This window comes from Myxocyprinus asiaticus, chromosome 9 (assembly GCF_019703515.2).
Source record: "Myxocyprinus asiaticus isolate MX2 ecotype Aquarium Trade chromosome 9, UBuf_Myxa_2, whole genome shotgun sequence".
Classification (NCBI taxonomy): Eukaryota; Metazoa; Chordata; class Actinopteri; order Cypriniformes; family Catostomidae; genus Myxocyprinus; species Myxocyprinus asiaticus.
In genome coordinates, this window is record NC_059352.1 from 50,126,500 (window position 1) to 50,149,024 (window position 22,525).

The window sequence follows — 22,525 nt, forward strand, 5'->3', positions numbered from 1 at the left end:
ATATAAAGGTTTACACATCTGACCCTTCTGGTTAAAAATGACCATGAATACCAAAGGGAGGTGCCATTTTTCAATACCATAGGAGGGTTAATGAACTCATCTCAGCAAGTTCATACCTGCCAATGCTCCAGTCTGGTTCTATCTTCAGTATTGTGGGGTCGTCAGTGTAGTTAAACTTCACCTCTGGGTTTCTCAGTTCAGCCGCATTTATATCCACCATCACTGGAGTTCCACCTGGACCCAAACCCGCTGGAGTCACACACACGATCTCACGGGCACTTCGTCTGTTACACACACAACAAGTATAAAAACTTTTTTTAACAATATTGGCATATATATATATAAACAGTAGGAACGTGTATCATGAAAGTAAATAGTTTCGATTTTGATTTCATGTCGACTTTCTGGCTCTCTTGACTTTTTGAGTTTGATGTATTATGTAGATCAGAGGTCACTTACATATAAAAGTATTACGGTAGTAAAGGGTCAGAGAGAGCGTGGAGAATAGTAATGAATGTTTTTGGTGGTAGAAACTTTGACTAACATAATAAGTGGACTTAAAATGTGTTTCTTCAACTTCAGGCACTTTTATATTCCAGGGGTTGAGTTTAATTAAAATAACAGATTTCAACTTTTTTCTTTTGTTATATGAAGGTCTCATTTAAACAGACTTAGAAACTTTTACCAGGCCTTCATTTTTTATTTTTGGTACTTTTTAAATGTCTTTTATGTATAGATTTTTCTGTTTTAGTCTTCAGACCCAGACCCAAACTTTCAATATTAAATTATGAAAATATGTTATAAAAATACTAATTATTGCATGTTTAAAACTACGATCTTCTAAACAAAGAGTGAAATTAAAATGTAAAATGTTAAAATATTTATTTCTATGAATTTTCAGAAAAATTACACCCGTCCCACAGTTGTGGAGTCATTTCCACCACACCAATTTTGCCCCAAATGATTTTTTTTTAAAAGTGCACTTGTTAAACAAGTGGACAAAAGTGTCAGTGAAGAGCATGCTTGAGATGAAATTTGAGACATGTGATGTTTGAAGAAAACTAAGAACAATCAAGGGAAATATCACTTTTTATAAGGCTTCATTTCCAATCAAGCTGTAATTTTGCCAAATTATGCAAATAGTGTGAAACCAACATCTTATGGAGTTTTGTGTTCCTTGCCACAGTCGCCTTCAGCCTGCTCATTGGGGGTCTAAATACAAATATTATTCACTTATTTAATTTATTTTTATTTTAAGGCACAATTTACAATCATGTTTTTTATCAAACTGCACTATTATGACCCTAAGATATTACAGATATTACAGCTTCTTGATGTGTGAAATGATGTTGTGAAAATTACTATACAAATAAAAATGACGACTTGAAAATATTATTTAATTGTGTGTATTTAGAATGCATAAAACAGGGTTGCTGCAGAGTTTTTAAAAGCAAATTTAAGACCTTTGTCAAGACCTGAACAAATAAAATGAATACTGCATCCCCATACCAAAACAAACCCACACAATCTCAAAATAAATCATGTATCACAGACTCTTAAACAGGCAGGAGCACACATTCAACAAGGCCTTAACATTGCTTATCAGTAAAACAGAGTAGGCTATATGAAAGTTTAAAATACTCAAGACATGTTTTCCACAAATATACAGTGCATTCAGACCACTTCATTATTTTTCACATTTTGTTATGTTGCAGCCTTATGCTAAAATGCTTGAAATAATTGTTTTCACATCAATCTACACTCCATACCCCATAATGACAAAGCAAAAACCACATTTTTGATACATTTGTAAATTTATTAAAAAGAAAAAAACTAAAATATCACATTGACCCTTTGCTATGGCATCATCTTTGAGATGTTTCTACACTTTGATTGGAGTCCACCTGTGGCAAATTCAATTGATTGCACATGATTTGGAACGACACACACCTGCCTATACAAGGTCTACAGCTGAAAATGCATATCAGAGCAAAAACCAAGCCATGAGGTCAAAGGAACTGCCTGCAGTGCTCAGAGACAGGATTGTGTTGAGGCACAGATCACATTTTCACTCTGAAAGATGCAACGCATGCATTTATTTAATTAGATCGTATCCTTTTGAAGTTTGATAATCACATTAGGTCATATCAAGATTCCTGTCTTTCCGTGATACCACATGATGGTATCATTTAAAATATTTAAGACTTTTTATGACCTTAAACTTCGGAAAACTGAATGCAAGACATTTAGAGACTTTAAGCATCCACAGGAACCCTGTAAAATACGACCAAAACAAAGGAGTCTGCTTTTTTTTTCCAAAAACAATAAAATTTCCACCGTGAATACCAAATTTCCAACACAGAATTCTTTTAAAGACACTATAGAGAATTTGAGATGAAAATGACACTGTGGTGGGAATTTTCATGGCTTAAAAATTATTTTGCATGTACATACACTGTTGGACATTGTAAGTAAACAAATTAAATAAACTAATGAAAAATGTGTGAAAAATGTTTTAACGAGATGTAACTTTCTAGAAGTCCACAGTGCTAAAAGTGAAGAAACACCGGAAAAAACTTTCAAAAGTGTAGAATATAACGCCTAAGAACACAAATCAATTGAACTGAAATGAAGTCAATCTTGATTTGAACATGTGTATGTGCATGTGTATGTCAACAAGAGTGCATCAGATTTACATTCTCAAACATCTCTTGCACGAGGATCACTTTGAACACGACTTTTATCACATGAAACAAACACAAGTGCATCAACATGCGACAATGCATTTTGTTATTTGACAGACAAGAGGCAGATAAGATTCAATCAAAAGGTTTGTTCTCATGTGTGTCCAGACATGTATGTGTGTGTCCTCTGCATGCGTGTGAAAAATTCTGTCATTCAACACTTGCTGTGTTTCCAAGGCAACCGTGTTCACAACACACAGTGGAGAAACCTGCTGAGTTTTGGACATATTTTGACAAGACTGTCATCACAAGCGCAGTGGGCTGGACTGAAATAACACACAAATCAATCATTATTTGTTTTATGTAAGATTTGACATTGACCAAAATTTGTCAGCCACTCTATACAACCTTGGAATGACCAGCTCTTAGTTAACATGATGAAAAAGTTACATATTAGTGCTGTCAGTCGATTAATTGATCGCGATTAATCGCAAAATATTCAGTTAATCACGATTAATCGCAGATTTTTGAAAGTGCTGAAAATGGACTCTTTATACTCTCCCGTTAAAATGCATTTATTTCCTTTTTAGGAAAGAAAACAACAATATGTAACAACAATGTTTATTACAATTTTCCAAACAATGTTTTCTGAGTATAAAGATAGAAATGCACTAAAATGGCACCAATTGTGTGGGTGGTTGACAATAAATATTCTTAATTGTTATGACTCAAATATTCATGATATTTGTAAAAAAAAAAAATATTATATATATATATATATATACTTAATAAATGCATTTTAAACTAGATTTGTAAAAATCTCTTATTTTCAATGACTCTTAAACTTCAGCAGCAAAAACAGTATTAGAGTTGATTCATATGACTCAATGAATTAATTCAAAATTGATTCAACAATTTGTTTACATTACTCAAAAAAGTTAATGGAAGTATCCGCCAAGTATTTTTCATGTATGAATGTTTTAGTAAAAAAAAAAAATATATATATATATATATATATATATATATATATATATATATATGTACATGAATATTGCTGTTTCTTGATTTATTGGTGCATATAAATCAAAATGATTAATTATTCTTCATGTTAATTTTCTCACAGTTTTTTGTTTTAGTCATAGTTTTAGTCTTTTGATGAAAATGTCCTTTAAAATTAGTCAATATTTCATCATGTCATATTCATTTTAGTCAGTTTTACTTTGATGAATATTACAAGTAATTTTAGTCAATGAAAATAATATCTTTTAGATTATGATGATGTGCAAAATGGACAAAAAATTGACAAACTGTAACAGACCAAACTTTAATCAAGTACTCAAACATTTCGAAAAATTTCTAATTTAAACAATATATCAAACATATAAATATACATACCACTAATGATCATACCTTGAGTTTCTGAAATAATCATGAAAAGACTGAAGTATTAGCTACTTTTTACTGTATTATGAATTCTTCATGCTTTAGAGACTTATTAATTTTCTGTGAAAGGATATTACATTGGGTGTAGTGTGTTTCATACGGAAACAGAGTATTCACAATGCAAGTTACGCAACGCAAATGACGCATATTCTGACTAGTGCGCCATTTAGTTCAATTCCACCTGTTCATTCATTTCACTGTGCAGATGTAAGTTGTTATATTACATATATGTTGTGGATACAGTATTTAACTCATGTATAAATAGGATGCATTTGAATGAGGTATTATCCCCATTTTAAAGCGGCGAATTTTGCCGGCGTTCAGCGCGTTAAAATCGCGCAGCTCAAGCGGAAAAATCTCCAGCACACTGGATTAATGGATTAGATGAATCCCTCTAATATCTTCTATATACAGATTCTCCAGCTGTTTCTTCTTCTGTTAATATCTTGCAGTATCATTTTTATCTCATCATCAGTATGCTTTAATAAAATCGTTTAATTATCGTCATGATGTGCCTTTTTCGGCTCGTTTTCGTTATCGTTTACGAAATCAAAAAACCCTTGGTCAATGAACGTTTTCATCAGTGATTTCATTGACGAGATTTACACTGCTTCCTGGTGTCCATTTAGTGAAAAATTATTTTAAACAAAATTTGTACTGTATTTTACTTCTTGCCTTAAACATTTAGAATCAACTTTGGCTACAATGATGGTTCTTTACATGGAAAAATAAATAAATAAAATAAAATACAATTCTGTGCATTTCATAGCAAATACAAGGAGATATTTAATAACGAGATGTTATTATTTTGGCTATCTCACCCAGACCTGCTGAATTTTTACTGTGATTTGAACACGCCTAGCAACAACTGTGAAAGTGTTAGAGTGATGAATGATTAAAATATTGACACTTATTTATATATTATTTGAGAACGCAGAAGTATCAACACTCTGAGATGTTGACCAATGAAACAGGAAGGATCAAACTGAGCACCGTTACCTCTCAAAGCTGCAAGTATTGAGTCCGATCTTGATAGAGACGGCGCTGCCCGCGTTCAGATGACTGCCGTGAATCGTGATTCTTGTGCCGCCAGAAATTGGACCGTATGATGGCAACACACGTGTGAAATATGGAGACTGCACATGCACAAAAACACAAACATATGCAGTTATTTATTGTATAATTATTCATACAAAGCTTTGTTAGAACTCCTTTGATAATTTCCATCTAGAGAGCATAAGCTCAGTTTGTTGTGCAATATTTAATCTATTTCTTCTTTTCAATTTTGGGGTGAATTATGTAAAATTCCCCCCTAAAACTCACCACGAATGTGAAGGCTTTAGGTGATACAGCCCTGTAGTCAGGAAGACAGTCTCGAACACACACTTCAACCTGAGCTTCCTGCACACGATAACCTGTGGCATCAGCCAATCGACATACAATCCTGCAGAGAAAAAGAGAGATAGGGCTGGGTGCGGCCGTTGGCGTTCACGGTTTAAATGAAAAATCCATTTCAACAATGATTGAGTGGACGAACATGAGATAGAGATGGCTGGAGCTTCACCACAGGCGGTCCATGAACACATACACACATGTGAAGCATTACAGTGGTGAAGGTGTGCGAGTGTGTTTGTGATTAATAGAAGAGACACTGAACTTTCACATTATACCCTGAGGCGTGTCCTCCTGCGCCGTAGTGAGTTATTAACCGTCTGTTTGTCTGCGACGGCTGCAGTTCTCATTAATAGTACATGAAGTAAAAAATAGCTTTGTGTTTTTGTGACAAAAAAACAAACAAAAGCATTTGCTCTGTAATTGTACTCTGCACAATGACAATAAAGTTGAATCTAATCTAATTAGAATACGGTTTTTTTTTCTAATCCTATTGGCAAATAGTTTACTAAATTTTATTAGATTTCTCTGAAAACAAGACTTAATATCTTCTGTCATTTTGCTTCTCAAGTAAATGTATCTTGTTTTAAGTATGTTTGGATATGTTTACTGGAAAACAAGACAAAAATGCTCAGCAAAAAACTCTTGTTGTAGTAAAAATATCAAAATATTCTTAAAGCTGAAGTGTGTAGTTTCTGGCCACTAGCGTCACCGAACGGAATTGCAAAAATTGCAAACAGACTTTTCGAACACTCCCCCCGTCTTCCATCGATCAAACAAACAGAAAGTCCCGCCCCCAACTCATGCCATTGGTTTGGGTTGGTTAAAGCAAACCAATAAATCTTTATAGCAACACAGAGACACAGTGTTTACTGTTTTCGAGAAAATGTACCTATGAATGACACCGATCAGCCGCAACATTAAAACCACCTGTCTAATATTGTGTAGGTCCCCCTCGTGCCACCAAAACAGCGCCAACCCGCATCTCAGAATAGCATTCAGATATTATATTCTTCTCACTACAATTGTACAGAGTGGTTATCTGAGTTACCGTAGACTTTGTCAGTTTGAACCAGTCTGGCCATTCTCTGTTGATCTCTCTCATCAACAAGACATTTCAGTCCACAGAACTGCCGCTCACTGGATGTTTTTTGTTTTTGGCACCATTCGGAGTAAATTCTAGAGACTGTTGTGTGTGAAAATCCCAGAAGATCAGCAGTTACAGAAATACTCAAACCCGCCCACCTGGCACCAACAATCATGCCATGGTCTAAATCACTGAGATTAAATTTTTCCCCATTCTGATGGTTGATGTGAACATTAACTGAAGCTCCTGACCCGTACCTGCATGATTTTATGCACTGCACTGCTGCCACACGATTGGCTGATTAGATAATCGCATGCATGATTGTTGGTGCCAGATGGGCTGGTTTGAGTATTTCTATGTTGTGTCTGATCAGTGTATAGTTGTCTCTGCATGTTAAACTGGGATAGAAGAAAGTATTTTAACACTGAAAACGTTTCATGTTTCAAAACAAGATATATTTACTTTACAAGCAACATAGCATAAGATATGTGTTAAGTCTTGTTTTGACAGAAATTTGACAACATTTTGTGGGTTTACACTTAAATAAAAATAAATGTAGCCGATGGGGCATGAAAAATAAACTTGTTTTTCCTTTTAATTAACCCCATTGGCTAGTAGTTTTATTCTTGTTGCAAGCATAAACCGCACTATATTTAGTTAGCTTGTCAAATAAACACATCTTGCTTTAGGAATGTTCGAATAATTTTACTGGAAAACAAGACAATAATACTAATTAAGAAAAAGTCTTATTTTGGTAATATTTTCACTGGGGGAGTAGAAATAATTTTTGTCTGAAACTCCAGTTATTTAATATTATTAACTTTCTTTACATCAGGTTAGATGGTCTCTTCCTCTCTACGTTGGTGGTTCTTGGCGAGAACATGCTGCAAAGTAGACCAGACTTTGTACTGATAGTCAAATGCATAATGAGTAACTAAAAAACAAACACTCACTGTTCAGCGCTGATATATTCCTCTTCTATGGGCTGACAGGCCACTTTTCCAATCCGGACTCCATTCTGGATGTCTTTGAATTGAAGGCCCAGATTCTCTCCGGTGATGGTGAGTCTGGTTCCACCCTGCCGTGGACCGGTCTCAGGAGTCAACTGGACCAGAACATAAAGACGATACTGAATGTGTGTCTCACTGAGTGGCCCTTAAAAGACACTAGACAGAAGACTATCTAAACACCCTAAAGACCCAAACTCACGACACCATCAGCCAAACAACACAACAGACAATTGAAACGTAAACGACACAAACCCTCACTTTCGTTACAGAGACGGAAAATGAGAAGAGCTCAGCAAACACAGACGTGTAATTGGTTTCAGAGGGACTGCTTTAATGTGAGTGATATATGAATTGAAAACACCAAAATACAGCAAAGGAATGAAAGAAACGGATACAGAGATAATAGGTGCACATCTTCTCTCAAAGTGTCCATAGTGTGCTAATAATCCATATGAAAAATTCCTTTCCCTCTAAATTAAATTAACACCTAATCTAATAAGCAGCAGTACTGGAGAGATGAGAGAGAGGATGAGAAATCGAAGGAGGGGAACACAATGGAAAAGTTTAATTAACACGAGGGGATGTAATTATAGTAAGTAGATGTTCTGAAAGTTAATATTCAATTTGAAAGTCCTTTTAACATTGGAGAGAAAATGTTCTTCGAGAGGAACCGAGTGCAAGATTTCACACTAGAGCTTCTGGTGATCGTTTGGTTGGTGTGAAAGCAGTTTTCTTAACTGAATAAATGAAAAAAGTTCATGTGAAATATCGCAACTAAAAGCTCACATTGTGTTAAATGTCACAACTCAACATGTTGTGAAGCATCACAATATCATAATTGTACTGTGAGATTCAGTGTGTTTCGATGATGATGATATATCGATATTTATTGCATGTGTAAAAAGGGACGATGCACATGCAGTGTCAGGTTTGGGTAACTCACCTTGGTGATGCGGGGGTCTGTGCAGCGGCTGTTGCCGGCTGTGGCGTGCATCCACGTGTGCTCCGGTTGAGCACATTCCTGTCGGAGAGAGCACTTCCTGTCCTGAACACACCATCCACACTCGAAGCTCGGGTCAGATTTCAGACACAAACCGCAGCTCTCCCTCAATGCATAACACTTGTACAGGTGAGCTAAAGAGAGATAGAGTCCTTGAATTTTACCATGGACACTACTTAAGGGTGGGCGGTATTACCAAAATCTTCTCGGGTATATATCATAGTATAATTATTTTTGACATTTGCAATTCTAGTAAAATAAACACTTTACAAATGAAACATACTTCATCTCATTTGACTATTTTCTCTTTTTTCTAATATGGAACTTGATGGATGCAATCCAAAACATAAGATCATTTAATGCTAGGGTGTTGTAGGTGGTTTTTAGGGTGCTCTGGGTCGTTGCTAGGGTGTTGACGTTGTACTGAGTGTCTTCAGCACATTACTATGCAGTTAACGTTGTTCTACCAGGGCTTTGCTTAGTGGAATCTAGGGTGTTCTGGGTCGTTGCTAAGGTGTTGTAAGAGCACATTACTGTGTGGTTAATAGGTTGTTCTAAGTGGTTGCCACTTTGTTGCTATGTGGTTGCTAGGGTGTGGAAAAAGTGTTCGAGTGTTTTTAGCACATTACTTTGCAGTAACTAGGTTGTTCTGGATGGTTGCCAGGGTGTTGCCATGTCATTGCTAGGGTGTTGAAGGTGTTCTGAGTGTTTTTAGCACATTACTATGTGGTTAATAGTTTGTTCTGAGAGGCTGTCACAGTGTTGCTATGTGGTTGCTAGGTTGTTGAAAGTGTTTTTAGCTCATTACTATGTGGTTGCTATGTTGTTCTGGATGGTTGCCAGGGTGTTGCCATGTGGTTGCTAGTGTGTTCTGGGTTGTTGCTAGGGTGTTGAAAGTGTTCTGAGTGTTTTTAGCACATAACTATCCAGTTAATAGGGTTTTCTGGGTGGTTGCCAGGGTGTTCTGTATCGTTCCTAGGGTGCTGAAGGTGTTCTGAGTGTTTTAGCACATTACTATGTGGTTAAAAGTTTGTTCTTAGAAGTTGTCACAGTGAGCTATGTGGTTGCTAGGTTGTTGAAAGTGTTCTGAGTGTTTTCAGCACATCACTATGCGGTTAATAGGTTGTTCTAGGTGGTTGCCATGGCACTGCTTTGTGGTTGCTAGGGTGTTCTGGGTCATTGCTAGGGTGTAAGGTGTTGTAGAGTTTTAGCACATTACTATGTGGTTAATAGGTTGTTCTAAGTGTTTGCCACTGTGTTGCTATGTAGTTGCTAGGGTGTGGAAAAAGTGTTACCAGTGTTTTTAGCACATTACTTTGCAGTAACTAGGTTGTTCTGGATGGTTGCCAGGGTGTTGCCATGTCATTGCTAAGGTGTTGAAGGTGTTCTGAGTGTTTTTAGCACATTACTATGTGGTAAATAGTTTGTTCTGAGAGGCTGTCACAGTGTTGCTATGTGGTTGCTAGATTGTTGAAAGTGTTTTTAGCACATTACTATGTGGTTGCTATGTTGTTCTGGATGGTTGCCAGGGTGTTGAAAGTGTTCTGAGTGTTTTTAGCACATAACTATCCAGTTAATAAGGTTTTCTGGGAGGTTGCCAGGGTGTTCTGTATTGTTCCTAGGGTGCTGAAGGTGTTCTGAGTGTTTTTAGCACATCACTATGCGGTTAACAGGTTGTTCTAGGTGGTTGCCATGGCACTGCTTTGTGGTTGCTAGGGTGTTCTGGATCATTGCTAGGGTGTAAGGTGTTGTAACAGTTTTAGCACATTAATATGCGGTTAAACGTATGTTCTGAGAGGTTGTCACGGTGTTGCTATGTGGTTGTTAGGTTGTTGAATGTGTTCTGAGTGTTTTTAGCACATTACTATGTGCTTAATAAGTTGGTCTGGGTGATTACCAGGGCATTGCTTTGTGGTTGCTAGGGTGTTTTGGGTGTCTTTCGCACATTACTATGCGGTTTATAGGTTCAAATTATAAGTCATCAGTGCAAAAGCTTCTTCACTCTTGAGTAACACTCGAGTTAAAAACAAAAGACTTAAAACGGCAGCTAGTGGAGGTGTCTAGGTTACCCTGTACAACATATTGCAGCGGTTGCCATGGTTACCTTGTATGTTGTGCGGGTTATCGATGATGAAGTTTTCGTTCCACACCACAGACAGATCAACAGGAAGATCGCTGATGTCACTTCCTTCATAGTTATACTGAAACAAACAGGCAAACAATCAAAAAAATTAATCAAATTTAAAAAATGCAACAACAAAAAAAAATGCACAAGATGAAAAATTTAGCTTTGTTTAGTCCAGTTGTTGGATTTGGAACCATCCCACCAAGTTTGGGATCTCTACGATTTACGGTCTCTGATAGTCAGACACTTTTAGGACAGAAAAAAAACCAATAAGAAAATCAGAACAAATTCAGCAGAGTTTCAGCTCCTTTGGTCTTTGGACCTCTAATGATGCATTTCAGAGTTCTACAGATGTACATTTCTGAAATCCAGAAACTCGATATAGATATTACACTAACTGAAGGGCCACATGTGTCGCTTATTCTTAATAATAGTGTCATTTTTGGACTCTCGAAAATAGAGATTTGGACATTATTATTTTTATGTAGTACATTTCCAGTTTCAACATTATTTGTACATTAGATGTTTGTTTTGTTGGACAAGAAAAACTGGCTTCATACCATGTGACCCACATTATAAACTAAACTGGCTGCTTTGAACGACCTTATATTGTAAACAGACTAGTAAAGAATCTCTCGAGGTGACTGCAGTGCTGTATTCTCGACCCTGAGTATGTTACTTTACTGTATTATTAATAAGATATCATTAATTTAGAGTCACTCTTAACCAGGAGCATCAGTGTGTAGCACACGACAGAAATACTGCAGCTGTTACACACACAGGACAGTAAAGGGCATTCACTAAGGCTGGTATACACAACTGTCATTTGAACTTTACTCACCTAGTGGAAATGTCAGGAAAAACAAAATCAGCCAGCTAAAAAATGCATAAATCCATCCTCCATTCTTTCTCAAATATTCCTCTCTCTCATTAAAGTTTCAAGAGTGTGTTCTCTCATGGGACATGTTCCAAAAGCAAACATCTTCTTTTGTTTAAAGTAATTGTTATTTGCTCATAATACTATAGATCAACAGACGGTCCACAGTGTTTTTGACAATACAGGATTTATCTTATTTCAAAAGTCAAGAGATGAAATGATAACCGATTTGTAGACAAACTGTTCTTTTAAGGATCTTTTCGGAGATTTGGCTGATCTAGTTCTTTAAAAAATGAGATGGATTTGTTAAAAAATCAGGACTGATCCAGTTCTTGAGTTCAACTAACTGACTAATAATCCCTTCACAGCAGATAACCTTGTAGAAGCTTGAAAGCCCCAGTCAGCATTGATTGTAATTGCACGTGTGTGTCAAGTACAATTGATCACAATTTCTCCTTTAATGTTCTATAGAAGTCAGTCATACTGGTTTTGAATGACATGAGGGTGAGTAAAACATAAAATTTTTTGGCTGATCTATCACTTTACGTAAGTAAATAGAGTTCATTTTGATTTCATGTTGACATTATCAGGTTTGCTGGCTGTGCTGAAATCTTGACGTCCCACACCTCCGTTACAGATGAAAAACGACTCCAGAGAAAATGAGGAATATTCATCTCATCTCATCCGTCTCTCCTCTATCAGTCCATAAGCGATTGTAGAGTCAGCGCGACTCAAACGAGGAAACATACACACACAGAAAACACGTCTAAACCCACAGAGAGAGTGACAGCATGAATAACTGAATAGAGATTAATGAATGCACGCTACAGCGCTTCACCGCGGTACCTCAGGGGCAGTTCTAGACCATTTTGACAGGGTGGGGCTGGGAGTGCTTGATGTGGGGGGCTACTGTATTATACCTTAAGTGTCCCCTGTACACATAAAACAAATGGTTTTAATATTTGTAGACATGCAATTTTTTAATGACCACCAAAGATTCACCAAATTTGAGTACAAATTTTAAAATATATAAACAAACAGGCTCTTGACAAATGTTTCAATAAGTCAACACACCCTAACATACTGGTTTTACCCACAAACCGTAAACCATGTTGCCATGCTGTTCTTTGGAAAGACTAATACAGTAAAATTCTCGGGTAAAATTAATAATAGGCTACATCAGATTTTATGTTAGAATTTAATCAGCAGGCTTTAATCAGCATATACAGGTCTTGTTAATGGTCATCATTTCCTTTAAGATTCTTTTTAAGAATTGTTAAGCACATTTTTTAATTCACTAGTTCATTTTAAATGGTCTAGTGTAACAAGTGAATATTTAAATGCATGTATCTCAATTACTATGAGTTTTAAAAAGTTGTATGCAGGGCTGGACTGGTAATCTGGCACACTGGCATTTTCCCGGTGAGCCGACGCACTTTGGGGCCGATCAGGGGCGGACTGGCCATCGGGAGAACCGGGCCGGCCGCGAAACGGGCCGAATGGGCCGTGATAAGCTGACCCCCGATTTCTCTTCCCAGTCCACCCCTGGTTGTATGCATTGAAATTATAAGTGACCAATAAGATGGCTTTAATATGTTTAAAATGTCTGTCGGTGTGTATCAGCAGCGTAGTTAGACCCTGGCTGATAAGGCTGAAGCCCCGGATCTTTTGTTAATAGCCCTGAATGTTTTTTTGTGATGAAAACAGAGAAAAAGTAAGGCTTAATGTTCATTACATCAGGCTACAAAAGCAACAAGGCAGGATGCAATTCTGGCTTCAAATGTAAATGAATTCCGATCAGTGAGCCCAACCTGCATTAACTGACAGTTCACAATTGTACTTTTATCGCTGTTCGTGCTCAAGTTCATCAGACACGTTACGAACACCTCGTGTAGGAGCTTTCTATTTTCTCTCACAGGGGTGCAGCTTTTCTGATGCAAGCTTTATTTCTAAATATATAATCTATAAGTCTCATTTCTAATCTTCATTTGTTCACAATCCACACACCGAGTAGAATTTGATGCATGCGCCAGTCAACTTGTTCTGAGCATCTCTTCTCGCTCCCTAAGATGGACTATGGATCCATAATCAAATTAGCAGCTAGTTCACTGAATGGTGAACCAACCAGACTTTATTTAGCATTAGTCGATCAGAATGAAGAAGGTACTGTATGTCAGTAACAATACCTTCAATACAACAAAACTTTATCAAGGATAAGATTTGTCTGATGTACGATTCTTATGCCAGTAGCCAGCCACATTAACAAGCTAAGAGCTGCTAACTGGTTAAGTTACACATGAGCTGAAAAAATATCTGGATTTATCAGTATCCATTGATAATTTTTAGTAGGGATGTGCACGTTTCCTTTTTTACCATTCGGTTAACCACAAGGTTTCACGAACGATTATTCGGGTTTTCGTCGGGAGTCGGTATGTGGGAATAATGTTTATTGCAATGGAATTTCCTCAAACGCAACTCAGAATATCAGCACAGTGAGCTATGAGTCTGAATAGCACAATACATAGGGCTTAAAATAATAAAATCTCACATTAAAGTCAAACAAAAATGATCCAAAAACTGGTTCACGATTCCATGTCACGTGCGTGGAGTTAAACCGCTGCGTTTAAATATCCTCTTTGGAGTGCCTTGATTTTTAAATAGTTTAAAATCAAATGATATTAAACTTGTCTAATTATTGTATTTAAGTTTGCACACCAGAGCAAAAGGGGGAAAAAACACTGTTTTACCATTAAGTTGAAACTTTGCTTTGTTAAAAACAACCTGGAAACATGAAACCCAACACAGGTGTTTCGAGATGTGTTTATAATAATGAAAGTGATTTTTAACTTTACTCGGTGATCCCATGATGGCGTTTTATTGCCACGTTAAATAAAATAAAAAATGAAGATTTCGAGATTAAAGTCGTAATATTTGCAAATGAAGTAAAACTTACGAGAATAAAGTTGTAGCATTATGAGATTAAATTCATATGAGAATAAAGTAAAAATTACAAAAATAAAGTCGTAGCATTGTGAGAATAAAGTAATATTGTGTGAATAAAGAAATATTTAAAGAACAAAATCTCAACATTAGGCTAAACAGAGCATCATTATCATAACGATAGAACGGACGACGAGCCAGCAGCTTCATTAATGCAAGAGATGGATGTGGAAGATGTAATCATATTTAGAATAGGATTTAGCAATAAAGAAATCCTTGGTCAGAAACGCATTCCTTTTTGAGCACGCTTGGTGTGCACGTCTTATTAGAGAATGCGGTTGCTAATATTAAGCTCAATTCGCCATTACTGAGCACGTGTGCCTCTCCCTTGTGATCGGTGCGCCGTGCATTAAATATTTGATTGATAAATGGTGTTCATAAAGAGGACATTGTGTTTGTTATCTTCCCTGTAAACTATTTAGTGCTTCTCTTGCAATTCGTTTGCAAGAGAAACAGCAGGATCAACCCTGAGGCTTTGTTCTCTCTCACCCGGTGAGTTGTGTGTTTGATTTTTATTCTTGCGCCTGTACCCAACAGTACCAATATTCATCTGTATATATTATGAGGTTGAAGTGCATTGATGTGGTGAGATTAGTGTATGGTAAGAGCCTTTCTCACTGAAGTAAGGCATTTATTTGGGCTTTAGTGGGGTGGTTTATAAGGGTTCCAATTTGTTTTTAAGCATATTCATAATACATTTGCCATTGCAGGTGTGGTGTGGCCCTGTATAACGCTAACTGCTGCTTCTTCATACCTGTTACTTTGCATCTGTTCCTGCGTGTTGTTTCATTGTTTGTTTGGCCAAACTTGTTGCACTACATTTGTCTTGTTTCCGCATTGTTCGGTGCAAAACATAAAACTAAAGACAGTGGGGAAAAATACCTCATTATAAATAACATAAGTGTGTAGTGTATATTGTTCCAGAAATGAAAACCTGACAGATACACACACAAAAAATATTTTACAATGAATGCTTGCCAAATAAGAGCAATCTCTAATGAGTTGAGCTCAGGTGCATTCAATAACGCAGAAAATCAGATCCAGATCAGGTTTTGTGATAATAATGTGGGAAATTGAGCTATAAAAGTAACTTCACTTACATTTACACCAGCACGTATAATCCACATTAAGCTGGCAGGTCCAAAGATGCAAAACTAATACTAAAACTTCTACCTTATCTCCAGATGTTGTTGGCTTGTTACTCGTTTGACATTCGGTTTATAACAGTGATGCTTACTGTCAATTATTTTTTTTGGATGGATCTGAAACCATCATGAGCCATGGAAAATTCTATGCACTAACAGTTTGATCTTCCATTAGTTAAGAAATGAAACGAATTTGGTTATCTTGTGTCTGACTGCATCTGTCTTCCATGTATCGCATGGTAATTCATTCACCCTGCAGGTTGAATACGGGCCGTTCGATTCAGACAGCGAGAGACTGGCAGTTTGAGCAGGCAGTTAACCTCTCACTTGTGTGGGAAGACTGAACGCTTGTCTAATTAAATAAACTAGAAACGACTCGGCGGGGTCGGAGAGGACAATATGTTTGAGTGTGTGTGTGTGGGAGCGGCCCACACTAGACTGATCCGACTCATATGATAATATCTGTCAATTGTTTGATTTCATTTACTTATATAAATGTTCTATATTGAGAGAAGGCAGCCACAGCAGATCTTTCATCCTGTTCTCTGATGTTTGTTGGTCTGATCTTCACACCATTAGGGCAATAATCAAAGAAATGCTTGTTCAAATCCAACCGGTGACGCCAAATGATGTTGATTTAGTGTCGGACAGCTGATGGTTTAATGACCCTGTCCTTCCTCTGACCCTGGGCTATTGTGTCCTGAAGGAAGACCCTTGTTACTCCAGAGAGATTTTAACATGGACCCTTGTGGCCACAACTTTCCAAAAGCTAAAATTAGAAGGAAAAGTAATGCATCTAAAGGATTAGGTGTTTATATCAAAACCTTATCTGTCAATTTACTTACCAGCAACCTTTTTCTCAATTAAAGTCGTATTATGAGTATTTCTGACTTTAATATCTGATACAAAGCTGTTGCTGATTGCACATTAGTTGAACTCAATATTAAATGCACCCAGTTGCTACAAACCCGTAGGGTAATTAATCATACTGTTGTTTATGATTATTATTAATTAAATAGTAATAATACTGCATTTAGTATAATGTTACTACTATAATATTAATACTATAATAATAAAACATAATAATAGTATATTTCGGTTTTCCGTATACAGCTATTAGTAATTTTCATTATAAATTATTATTTACTATAAATTAATAGTAATAATGTTATTAGAATATTAAAAAATATTATACTAATAAACTAGTATAATAGTTTACTTTTACTTTACACTTTTTTCATGTGCCTCTATTATTCATTCTTATTAATTATTGTTAATAATAATAAAATACTATAATATTATTATTTTTAATAACACTAAAATAAGAAACTATTGTAATAATAGCATACTTCAGTTTTTTATGTGCCTCTATATTATAAATTATTATTATTAATAAAAGTAAAATATTATAATTGTTGATAATACTAAAATAATACAACTAATATAAATATACTTTGGTTATTCCGTATAAAGCTAATGTTTATTTTCATTATAAATTATTATTTACTATAAATTAATAGTAATAATTTTATTAGAATATTAAAATTATTATACTAATAAACTATTATAATAGTTTTCATCGTTTTACATGTGCCTCTATTATTCATTCGTATTATTTATTATTAATTGTTAATAATAAAATATTATATTATTACTTTTAATAACACTAAAATGAGAAACTATTGTAATAATAGTATACTTCAATTTTTTTGACTATTTATATTGTTAATTATTATTGTTATTATTATTATTATTATTAATAAAAATAATAGTAAAATATAATTTTTAATGACACTAAAATAATAAACTCTTGTAACAATAGCATACTTAATTTTTCCGCATGCCACTATGTCTCGCACAAGCCCTGATTACAAATTTCCTCATCAGCACAGTATGTGCGGTTCGTGTTTTTTCTAGACACACGGACAGCTCAGGTCTTTATTCGTTTGCATAAGCGCCTGCTGTTTATTATGCTAAAAAACTATCACAAAGCACTAATTAGTGCACAAGCATCGAATGCGTCCATATCAGCTTGTGATTAAAAGAGTATACTTTGAGGGACTCGAGCATTAGGCCATGCACCGTAAAAGGAATTATATCCAATACTTGAGTTTGCATGCCAGGGATTATATCTTTAACCAGAAAGTTAGCCATTTTTGTTAAATCAATAATCTACTTTTGTCATGCCTTCCAGCACTTCCAGCTTCAGCCACTGGGGGCAGGGATTCGAATTTCAGTACGCACAGACTGTTTCAGCAGCAAAACTTTCAACCTGCTGTCACCGAATTCACAGTGTGATCACTCTGGAAAGAAACATAGGCATAATTTTGGCTCAAATCATCATAAAATAACTACATCAAATGAATATATTCATATACTCTAATGTCCTTCCACAGCCAATTCTCTACTTAATTTAGACCATTTTGCTTTCCAGAAACACACACATTCCCTTTGTCTCATGTAAGCAGGTGCAATTGGTCTCTAGAAGCTCCTCACTGTAAGCTACTGTCTCTCTCTTCATTTTTCTATACCGTAGTATCTATTACTGCTGCTATATCTCTCACACATAAACTGTAATTAATCACAATTTTTTATCGCTGTCTCCTCTAATTGGTTCTCATCAGAACACTTCACTGCACCTCAACACACACACACACATACACACACACCTTCCACCATCATCAGCTGTATTAGATCTTTTTTCTATTTTCTCCTCAGCCATTTCCTGACAGACTGTAAGAGCTCTATACAAGATGACGAATTAAACAGAATGAAAGTCTGTTCTGATACTGTCCAACTTTTCTTATTCTGTCTTCCTTAGGCTTAAAAGAAAAAACTACTAGGGCTGCTATTATTATAAATTATTAGACTGATCAAATATGTTTAATGACATTACAATTATTTAACACTGTTAACACATGACAATATAGCTAGTAATTGACCAATACACATCATCCAGGCACATTATTTAGTCAATATATGGCTATTTTGAGATTGTGTGAAATGCTCATTTTATTTGAGCAATTTTTTGTGTGCATCATTAGCCATCATTAAATGTTGTATTTCTGTTATATATATATATATATATATACTTTCTTAACAGCTAATTTATAATCTACAGATGGGACTTAAGTCATTTTCAATCTTTGTATGACTTTGAATTTAATTATCATTGCCTAACAAAACTGAATGCACATCAAATATGAAATACATTGCAATATTCACATTAACTACAACAAAAATCAATGTAGCTGCAAGCAGCGATGACAGGCCCAATCTCCTTGGGTCCATTTCCAACCTGTGGCTTTTGGAAAACAATGCATGATGGACTCATGCATTTTGTCGAGGACAGCAAGACAAAGGCCTCAAAAACACATGAATATACAAAGAAAAGTATAATAACATTTAATGCATTGCCATGGCAACACGATTTAAGATATCAAGTAACCCTTCACAATTTTAAATCAGCTGTTTCTTGACATTATTCTAAAAAATGTTGAAGCAATTCAGGCAAATATAAGACTATTTTTAAGCCTGTTGTAAGATTCACACTTCCTGCTGCCAGGTGGTGGCGCTATGACCGTGACCCACAAAAGCCACATCCAGGTGATCAGTCCCCAAGACTAAAAATACATCTCAATTTTGCTCTAAATCACACAGAAGACACGAGACACTTCCTGTTTCCCATTTTATGCCATTTATGCCTCGCCCTGGCAATACCGTTCGATATATCAAAAATCAGTTCGCAATTTAGCAACTTCAATGTCTTGGCATAATGTTGCCTAATTTTGGTAGCAGTCTCATGAATCCCCTAGGAGTATTTAAAAGTTCAGTGCACGCAATTTTCCAAAAATCCAAAATGGCCAACTTCCTTTAGGGCGGAGCTACTAACCATATCTATGAAAGTTGTTTGGCTTGATGAGAACTATATGTGTCCCAATTTTGGTGACTGTTGGTGAAAATGGGGGTGCTACAGAGCCCCTCTTACATGACCTTTTCATTCTTCCAATGTAACCGCATGCCAACACATGATCACAGCACTAACAATCTCTCTGGACGTGGTTCACATGTCAAGAGGAATGAGGAAGTGTGTGAACGCTACAGATTTTGGGTCTGTTTTGACCATTACAGTACAGCAAGAATCTTAAAGGGATAGTTAACCCAAAATAATACATAAGGGCGAGCAAACAATTTTGAGTGAACTATCCCTTTAAGACCAAAATCCTCATAGCAAACGAACACTGTATCATACACGGCCAAAGTGAAACAATGAAAGACACTAAACACAGACCAAAAAGATAATAAAAGGGCCAAAGTCCAAAATCACACAGAAGTGTTGATGCGAGCTGCCCATCTACATTCCAAAACTGTTTATAATGTTCAAACTTTGCCAAATAATGTTCTACTTTAAACTAACAGACTGCAGTACTGATTCTAAACCATCTGTGCTGCTTTAATAAAACAATAAGACTCGGAGGACAGTGGATTAACTCTAGATTAGCATTCTCATTTTTTTATTGATTCGCATAAGACCCAGCACACGCTATCAGGAGTGCTTACACAGTACATACACGTGTGTGTTTGTACATGCTTATTTCTGATTAGTGTTTATGCAATATGATCATGTGACGTAATTGCTCGACTATAAATAACCAAAAAGCATCGATGTGGCCGGTGCACTCACCTCAGATTACATTCCACTTCTCACAGTCATATTATTGCAAAACAAATACTGAAACATAATGCAACGTTAATGTGATTTTAGAGTGATCAAATTGCTTACTAACCTTTTCTGTGTAAAGTTAAGCCCAAAGTATGCTTCGGTCAGACACGTGACGCAAATCTTGTCATCAGCAGAGTGTGCGAGCACTGAACGTGCGCAGCATGATTTTTCTAACATGCCGAATGCGTATGGAGTTATTGACACTAATTAGTGGGTCTACAAGGTGGCAACACTTACATTTTAAGCCGTTGCTGTCACTAAGAAGTGCTAGAAGATGTAATCACCGCTAAACATCAGGAGATGAAAGTAAAAACAACAACAGTGAATATGCACGTCAAGAGCGCATGTGTGAGGTCAGGAGATACCTGCATTTGTATAACTCATGTTTGTAGGAATATAAAGACATCTTTATTGCTCTAAACTCCTGAAGAGAAAGTTCGGTGTCTCATAGCAGTCTTAGCGTGCATGCGTCAACCGGCTGTGAATGTGCACACCGTTATATGGAAGCTGAGCGTTTGCATCAAAATGGAAGTATACCCAGGGCTTTATAGCCAATTTTACAATTTCGTTGCCATGACGATGTACTGTCGACAAACCCTAAAAGCTTAGAATGATTTTCAAAATGACAATTTAAACAACTTTACCAACTTTACAACTCAAATAATATATTTGTTTTAACAGAACTGCTTTTATAAATTTCTAAGCTACACATTTCTGCCTATAAACCCTCCAAAAATTGGCGGCAATCATTCTTTTTTTTTTTTTTTTTTTTTTTGTGGTTATCAACATTATGCCATAAATGCTGTCGATTGAGCTTAACTTTTATTGAACCCGGAACATTCCTTTAAAAGGCGACGTGTGTACTTTTCAATATCTTCTGTTTAAAGGCCTTTTCACACCAAAGACGACACGATTATGAGGGGCGAATCGCCGGCAAATGGCCCTTTCTCATTGAAAACAAAGTGCATGTTCGCCGTTAGCACATTCATGCCTTTACAATAGGTGGCGCTAATCGACAAGCAATTTTACCCCGGTACGGTAGGCGGCTCAACACACCTTTGAGCTGGTCCACCCTGCGCCCATCACTGGGTTAGAAGAAATAACCAACCGACAAGTTGGCAAATCAAACAAGACAAGCAAACGATTCTCTAGCGAGCAGATCGAAAAAACAAAACTGTCAGAGTGCACTGCAAGTCACAGCAATAGTAGTAATTTTATTAATATTTGGCAAAGATGTTCATTGCTATGTATATATTATATTAAAGATATAAGAAAACTCACATTAGATTAAATGCAAAAGCAAAACAATGCAGCTATATGGAATAAATTATGAAGACAATCCACATAACATCAGATCATTTTTAAAGGGGATGCAAGGCAGTGATGCAGCAATATCATTTACATGGTTAGAAAACCCATATGAGAAACAAATCTTTCAGTTTTTAAGGCATTTGTTGCAAATGAACTACACATCCTCACTGCAGGTTTAGGATTTCTTGCTCGAGTTACTTCAGTGTTTAATGTCGGTGGTGAACAGCTTTCTGTGCTTTAGCGCCATCAGTTGTTCTGGTTCTGGTAACTGCATCAGCTTCTGATACTTGATCTAAAGCTTATATATTATTAGTCACACTCACCATAAAAATAAATAAATAAAAAATAAATAAATAAATAAAAAGCTTTGCTTTGTCGCTGCACGATTCGGCCCGAATTTTCACTCCAGGTGAGAATGGCTCATTAGGAATCTAAATGTTGACTGCGGTGAGTAATCACGCTGAACATTCGCGTTTGGTGTGCAAAGGTCTTAATATGCAGGTCAACAAGGGAAACCTGTTTTAAAGCATATTTTTGCAATTCTGTTTGGTAACACTTGTGGCTTTGAATTGGTCAGCAGCTAATTCTACTATGGCTAGTGTGTATTTACCAACCTTTGCCCATTAACAAACCAGTTAGGCATCCTGAGGAAATGTTACGCCATGTAGTTAATATTCATGAGCCAAGCTGCTCCTGTAAGTTTAATAATGTGTCCAGCCCTAGTTTTT

General features: G+C 36.2%; 1 protein-coding gene across 1 annotated transcript in view; it reads right to left on the reverse strand.

Moving 5' to 3' along the window:
- The window catches only part of LOC127445892 (plexin-A1-like), a 176,326-nt gene that overhangs the window by 40,560 nt on the left and 113,241 nt on the right, over positions 1–22,525 (reverse strand). Inside the window, exons 11-16 of the mRNA XM_051706360.1 lie at positions 10,721–10,817; positions 8,560–8,750; positions 7,560–7,711; positions 5,451–5,571; positions 5,127–5,263; positions 117–284 (exon numbers count right to left, since the gene is read on the reverse strand). Coding sequence (XP_051562320.1) covers positions 117–284; positions 5,127–5,263; positions 5,451–5,571; positions 7,560–7,711; positions 8,560–8,750; positions 10,721–10,817 — 866 coding nt within the window. The remainder of the gene's footprint in view (positions 1–116; positions 285–5,126; positions 5,264–5,450; positions 5,572–7,559; positions 7,712–8,559; positions 8,751–10,720; positions 10,818–22,525) is intronic.